General features: G+C 40.7%; 1 protein-coding gene across 4 annotated transcripts in view; it reads left to right on the top strand.

The window, feature by feature from the left end:
- Positions 1-3,921: 3,921 nt before the first annotated feature.
- The window catches only part of tafa5l (TAFA chemokine like family member 5, like), an 80,789-nt gene continuing 76,925 nt past the window's right edge, over positions 3,922-7,785 (top strand). For 2 of the 4 annotated variants that reach the window (XM_088640185.1, XM_088640182.1), the window contains exons 1-2: positions 4,294-5,100; positions 6,271-7,105. In XM_088640185.1, the coding sequence (XP_088496311.1) occupies positions 7,009-7,105 (97 nt within the window). In that variant the 5' untranslated portion in view covers positions 4,294-5,100; positions 6,271-7,008. Of the gene's footprint in view, positions 4,048-4,293; positions 5,101-6,270; positions 7,106-7,785 lie in introns of those variants that run through there. The other 2 variants (XM_088640183.1, XM_088640184.1) reach the window with 2 other exon arrangements.

Here is a 7,785-nt window from a genome sequence, read left to right as displayed (position 1 = left end):
AGATGATACAATGCAATAGTTTGTATGCATGTTTAGTAGACCTACAGGATAACCTAGAGAAAGACGTAACACAATTGTTTTTAATGGATGATTTCTTTTTTTTAATAGAACATGAAAAGTTTCCAATTCAGTTGTCTCATATACCAGGCCTGACTCTGTTGCTCTTTGTAATTGGATTCCATTTGGTTTATTCTCCCTCCACAAAGACAGCCATTAACTCCTGTAAATCATGGGCACATTGGTACACATCTAAATAATATGGGAAAGATGGGATTATCAGATTCAAAATGCACACAGACAGCTCTCACGGATGCCTTCCCCTCCCCTTCAAATTGCCCATTCTGTCTGATTGGATATGTCAGAAAATAAAATGTGTCAGTGTTGCCCACAGAACCTGAAAATGAGACTCAACAGCTCATCATTCTGTGCTGTGGATTAGAAAAACAAAACAAATAATTGTGGGACCTCAGATATACTGTATAGTGCTCCTTTAGTGCTAAAGTATGAAAATACAACTGAACAGATTCACTGGATTCTATTGTGCTGTAAACACTAAGTCTGTTAAAAGTTCAGTCTTAAAATAGCATTATAAAAGTATATAATCGTGACATACATGTATATCACTGACTTGAGTATAAAGTTAATAATTAACTATAATAATTTCTTGAATTAACATAGCACTTTTCATCCCAAAGAACCCCGAAACACTTTATATACAGAAATACTCCACTATAGTGCAGTACTCACCTAGTTGATGCACACCAGGAGACCCACCACACAGCAGATTAAGGGGAGAAATGAGAAATGATGGTAGTTCATTGACTGAATTGATTGAATTGAGGGGGATAGTTTTTGGTAGGCATGATTTTGCAGCCCAGAGTGGAATTTAGTCACAAAACCAAGGTCGATATCCCTAGTCTGATGAGTGGTACCATATAATTTTAATGACTACATTCTTAAGACCTCATTGTAACGTTTCATTTGAAGAATGGAGTCTCCAGTGCCTCCTGTTTGCATACTAAGGCCCTGGATTTGGAATTCTGCTCCAGAAGAAAGAGGGCCACCTACTGGTCCCCCAACAGTACTTACATCTTCAAAGGTCTCAGATCACATTTCTGAACACACCCAAACATACACTATATACTGTATATCGCTGGCTTGGACCATGCAAACAGTACGTCATGATCAAGCCATCACTTTAAGCTGTGTCCAATGCTGTGTATTGCTAATATACAATACATTGGGAAGTATTCCATTTGAACCCATTTGTATGGAATCCAAATTTTATTGTGCAGTTTTAATTTTTTTTTGACTGACATTTTTTCCAACAGGCTAGCTAGCTTCGTGAGCACATTGCCATGCCAGCAACTTTCTACAGTAATCGAGAAATGCTACTATGGTACTGTATTTCTTGCTCTTAGTACGACAGAGGGCCAGGAACTAATCCATTTAAAATGACATGGACACAATGAGCTGTGGCTCACGTTGGCCAGAGCATTATACAGGTAAATAGAAAAGAGTGTGGATAAATTACTAATAAGAAATTCATTGAACAGCGAGTTGTTTATGTGCACCACTTAAGAGATTGAGGGGCTCCACTTGCCCTCTAAAGACACTTGTGACTGACACGCAGTGGCTTTACAGACCAGCTAGCTGAGACATACCAGTTTTTGAAGAGCATTTGTATCATTAATCACAGTGACATTGTGCACTATGTTTCTTGTGTGCGGTGTGATATACTGTAGTCGCACCAGGAACAGACTTGAAGATCAGATCCATTACTGTAACCCTTATTGATTACTTGACAGAGAACTGCAATGGCTTTGAACTCAAAGGCTATCTGCTATGTCATTGCACAGCTGTATTTCACGATGGATTGTCATCTCCATATCCAAATAGAATCTCCCATCAGTGGAACACGCAGGTTGGGTTTGGCTCTGTATATGCTGACGCACTGAATAGTACAGCAGAGGTTTTTCCTTATCAGCAGCTGCTGGCCAGTCAGCTGCTGTAGTCAAGGTTTTGATCATTTCTTTAGGGTAGAACACAGTAAGTCAATGACTGAGCTGGGGCTTGAACCCTGAACCTTTTGGTAACAACCCACTTTCAATCACCACCTGTTGCCCCTATATTTTGAAGCTGTGTCATAAATGCTTGGCTTCCTCAAAATGCTAGGGTGCCTCTTATACAATATACTGTGGAAGTGCATATTACTGCAAGACCGTATCACTCATATTCTTGAAACTGCAGTAGTTGCTCCAGTTTTCTGTGAAACCTAAAAATAATCAGGTGATGTAGCCCTGTTGAATTGCATTACACAGGGAAACAATTGAACAGTACCCTTCTCTGATAGCTGTTGCCTGCTTTGTTTACAACCTGAAAGGAACAAAAAGCTCTTATAATTGTTCGATTGTTTTCTTTGGACTCGTCGAGATTTAAAGATGTTGTTTTATCTCCTTTTGTTTTGTGCGTGCTGGTTTCTAAAGGGCTTGGGAAGAACATAAATTGCAATTAAATTATTCATTCAAATTAGTGTTTGGTATTTGGTATAGAAAGATTTATATCTGTATCACAGTTATTGATGAATATTTATGTTTAGGACAAGCTCAATGTGTGTAACAAAACAGGGAATGCCAATTACTGCTAATGAACAATGGACACAATTCTGTGGGTTTGTATGAAGTCTTACAGAACTCAGCACTCCGCATGCAGCACCAAAATGAGAATAAGACAGATGATGCCAGAAAATCTGAGAATGCACAGTAGGAGCAGATGGATTCTGTGGATGGAATATTATGTGTGGGGCAAACCTATGGATGTACCAGAGCATCATAGCAACACCACTCTGTCAGAAACAAAGAACAGAGACAAGTGGACTCAGAAATCCTGAAGGTCCTGTTTAAAAATACATACATGTTTATATATAAACAGCCACATATAGTACATCAAGTCGGGAGCTGCGTCAGCTGCAAAGGAGCAAGTAAAGGTTTATTCCATGCCTGAAAGAGAAGAAAGGAAACACAACGTTTCGGCTGTGGAGCCTTCCTCGGGTGTGTACATGTAAAAGCCTAGATTTAATTACAACCTGTGAGAATGAAATCATGCTCAGCAAACAAGGAGGTGGGTATCAATGACTGATATTTTGCAAACAATGCTCATTCCACTTTAGAAATTCGTGAATAACCTTGTGTAACACGCTACAAAGTAAGGTACTGTATTCTGAGGCAAATGTATACATGCTGTACCATAGACAGTAGCTCATCGAACATTTAATAAGACTGTAACAATATTCTATTTAAAATCCGTGTTTAGGTGGAAATGTGTCTTTATCTAGCGCCACGGGGTCTGCACAGCGTGCACACGGCTGTACAGTAGTTATGGCAGGCACAAAAAGGACATGTGCGTTTCCCATTTCATCTGCTAAACCGAGGTGCTGTAGCCCACCATGCAAAATACTATTTTAAAATACAGTAAGACTCTTGGGACATTCCTGACGCGGTACAATTGCGATGTTAACTCTCGTCCTTAAACACTTTGCTTTCGTAAAGAGTCCTCATCACACTTTTATGTAGTACAAAAATGTTATACCAATGACCGTTTCCGTACACTCTAGAGGTAAAATGTTGCACGGAGACTATAGGACTGGCACCTATTGAATTAAGCAGGCAGGCCTTCGGCAAAGGTTCCAGAGCATGTGCCGTGCGTGGTGTGCGATGGTGTATGTGTTGGTGTGTGTGTGTGAGAGAGAGAGAGAAATTGAGAGAGTCGTTTGATTAGATGCTCAGAAAGCAACATACACGGGCCTTTGGGTTTTGGCAGCAAGACGCGCTCGTGTGGGTGGCTTCGAGGAAATGGCTCGTGCTCGCCATCTAGTTTTCTTATTTGTTTCTGTTGATTCCCGATGTCGGAGCTTGTGATATTTTGGGAATTGCAGCAGCAGCACGAGTTAGCTCTACCGAGTACGCATCAGCGAGCACAGCGCCTCCTGTCACTTCAGCTGTTACCCTGAGGAGTCTTTATTGGATTGGTAACAAAAAAGCCCGGCCGGTAACACTAACTTCAAAAACATTGAATTTCTTCAAAAGGACAACAACATCATTATTTACATCATGAATATTCTATGCCAAATCTGTACCACCGTTATGTGTGGGATGAAATCAAACTAAGAATACAGTTGAACGACATGCCGCAAATTCGCCTTTCACTCTGTAAAGATGTTGTCAACGTCTTCTTGTTTTATAACTTGGGCGAACAAATCCGTGTTAATGGACTGGCATTTATGTGTGCCGTCAACAGCGGAGTACTGTCTGAATGCTTGCACGGCCCGCCTTTCTAGGAAATTATTATAATTATCTCGATGTTGTCCCTAAAATTATTTTGCAGCCCGTGTTTATTTGATTCAGGTTATCAGAAATAACCTGTTTGTAGACGCGAAAAGACTGGTAGCTAGGCAATTTGATTTTCTTTTCGGTTTACATACATGTAGCATCTGCAATGCCAGACATTTAAGCCACCGTCAGTAAAATGCGTAAACGGGATAATGTCATATATTGAAAGAGAAGGGGTTAACTTATTGCTAACTTATTAATATTTCGACATTTCCCCTTTAAAAAGTGGCTCATTCGTGTCATTGTTCCCTGCTTTATTTGGTTCCATAAGGTGTGTGTGTGAGGGGTGTGTGTGTGCTTGTGTGTGCGGTATTAACATGCGATTATTACACAGCGTTCTTCCTACTTGTTTGGTTAGAGACTGTCGGTTTTGCGCTTATGTCAGGACGTCTCTCCCCTTACAGCTTAACTGAACGGCGGCGCCGTCCGTCGCAGAAACAGCCTTGACACGGTTAATCGGACGCTTTCTTCAGGAGTGGATAATTACAGAAAGGGATCGATACAACTGGCTCCTACAAGGGACTATTCCTGACGCAGAAGAACTGGGGCACAATTCACTCCTCGCTTGTCTGTGTTGAGAGGCGAGGGGAGAGGAGCGTGAGAGAAGGTGCAACTTGGACAATAGCGAGGATACAGACGGGGAGTAGCTGGGAGAGTAGCCCTCCTCTCTGGAAGACTACTACCGGAGACCCAGTCGTATTATGGAATCGAGGTATAATATTTTTGCAGGCTTTGCAACCCTCCACACAGTACTAAATCATGAGAAATCATACTGTACTGCTTAGGCTACTGTTAAAGGTTAAATTGGAGTAGTGGCTGAAACGCACACGGCATATTATTTTAAGTGGGTGATGGAACATTTTTTTTAAAGGTTGAAGAGAGACACCCCTTTTTAAAGAAAATAACTTTGTATATAATACAGCACTATTTAATACCATGATATTTAAGCTACAGTAAATAATGTTAGTAGCGGTTCTATTCTGATTAATATATATGTGTATGTCTTTAATATATCTTACCTTGTACACAATTGTTCCCTGTACTTATACAAGGAACAAGGTCTCCCTGTATAAGGGCATTATTATTATTATTATTATTATTATTATTATTATTATTATTATTATTAATAATAATAATAATAACACTAACAATAATGATAGTAATAGTAATAATAATAACCCTGTTATTGAGATTTTTAGCATATTGAAATTCTCGTAAGCGAAACCATCTGAAGTTGGTCCCTGTTGCATTGCTCAGAGCTGTTCTTGAGCGACAAAGTTATCCAGAGGTTTTATTGCACCAGTGTGTATTTAAACGACCGGATACCTTAATCACAATTTTCCCCTAAAAATACACGCCTACCACAATATTGTATATGTCATGTATGAACTAAACCATGCAGAGAATGCACAGGCAAACACACACTGGGTATATGCTATAAACAACCGTTTGTTATAAAGAAGTATTTGATGTACAATACAATGTAGGCGTAGGTAGTCTGTGATCCTTGCTTGGAAAATTTCTGTGTCTATCATAAATTTTGTTTCACGTTTAGCCTAGAGAGAGAGAAAACCGTAAAATGTTCCCTTCTCCCTATCGGATTGTGTAGTTAACAGACAGACCCCAGTATGAAGTAGGATATGATTGCGGTGGTAACTAGTGCCCATTTTTGGAATACAGATAGACATGCATGCTATACACCGATAATGGAAACTGGCTTTCTGACTCACTGCAGATGAGGATGGAGCCGAGAAAAGCGCACACATTTTAATAGCCAGCGTCTGTGATGCTTCATGCGCGCATATACATTGACATCTTTAAGCAGCCTACAGTACTTAGAAATGTTCTAACACGCGCCTGTACGTGTTTTTCTTTTTTATAGGGAGTGGAAAGGGATGGGAAGAGGTGTCCGGAGCTGCCACCAGAAATCGTGATCTCCCTTTTCTCTTTTCTTTTTCTTTCTTTTTTTTTTTTCGCCGTGGGAAGGAATTGTGATATGAAATGTGCGGAGTCGGTATACCGCTGGAGCGCTGGAAAAGCCTGAGTCCAGGAGATGTATGCGGAGTGAACAGTGAAGACGCGCCTTTCCAGAGCCTCGCGGCGAGGGCGCTCGGACATGCTGCAGACTGTGTCAGAGGCTTCAATATCTGTACCCAGCGTCTCCCTGCAACAATGCCGGGGTTCAAGCAACCTGTTATCTGCATCTAGACTGGGATGTTACTGCACTTCTGACGAGGACGAATAATACAAACGATGGCGTTATTCTTTCAGTGAGACGAACACCTTTGACGGCTGCTGCTGATTTGCCGTTAAACTCGGTTCAAATAACATTAAAGAATACGCTATCTAGATAAAGCAAATTAACCCAAAAACTTGGACCGACGTCCACGTTTGGATTTTTACGTTTCTCCTACTTGTGTTTCTTATGCTTTTGACCAGGAGATGCAAATGAACGAAAGCTCTCCTTCATTTCAGCTGACCGGATTGCCTTCCTCCTTAGATAACTTTTTAGTTTCTGGTTGATTTTTCATTATTTCTGTTCTCGCTAGTCATTGTTCTCGGAGGGATTTTCCGGAGGATTAGGCGACCTTTGGAATTGCCCACCGGGGGACTCGGGAGAATGCAGGCCGGTGTGAGAGCGCTGTGTGCCGGCAGCGGAGCGTCTCTCTGCTGCCTTCTCCTTCTCTGGGTCATCTACTCGCATTTACTGAAAGAAGGCAAGTGTCCCTTGTCTTAACTTGCTCTTATTGATGGTGAACAAGGACGCTATTCTCTCCCTTTCCCCGTCTCGCCCTTTAAAGTATCGTATCGTACTTTAATATCGGGCACTTTTTATTATTTGCTGTCAGTAGCTTAAAAAGAATGAGCTGCTTTAGTTTCAAAGTTACAGTAAATGTAGTAAGAGACAGTGCCAACAGAAAATGTCCGGACTAGCTAAACCGCACTGGAGCACCAGAAGTGCCCAGCGTCTTTATGCGCCGACTTCGGATTCCAGCACCGCATTCTTTAAGAGGTACCCTGTACCAACAAACAACAGATGCTTGAGTTTACTTTAAAATGTAATTTGTGAGCGAAACAATGATAACAATTAGTAGTGAAGTCTGTAGCTGAATGTGCAGTTCCAAGAAAGAGAATGAAACGCTACACCCTTCTCATTGTAATGCCATATTAAAAACGAAACATAGCAGTCACTCCCTGTAGCAGACGGTAATAAGAAATGCGAGATTATATATATGGTGCGTGTACTAATTAAATCTAACATACAGATCTGTTTGTTTTAATTTTTTAAAATGCATTTTACTGGTTGAACGACATAGCCCTTGCAGTTAATTAAGATCAGTCATATCAGTCATATCTCCGGCAGTCATTAAAACAGTGCGTGAGCTTTAGTAATAAA

This window comes from Lepisosteus platostomus, chromosome 7, assembly GCF_059453375.1.
Source record: "Lepisosteus platostomus isolate fLepPlt1 chromosome 7, fLepPlt1.hap1, whole genome shotgun sequence".
Lineage (NCBI taxonomy): Eukaryota > Metazoa > Chordata > Actinopteri > Semionotiformes > Lepisosteidae > Lepisosteus > Lepisosteus platostomus.
Note: the sequence above shows the minus strand (reverse complement) of the source record. Positions and strands in the feature narration are given on the sequence as shown.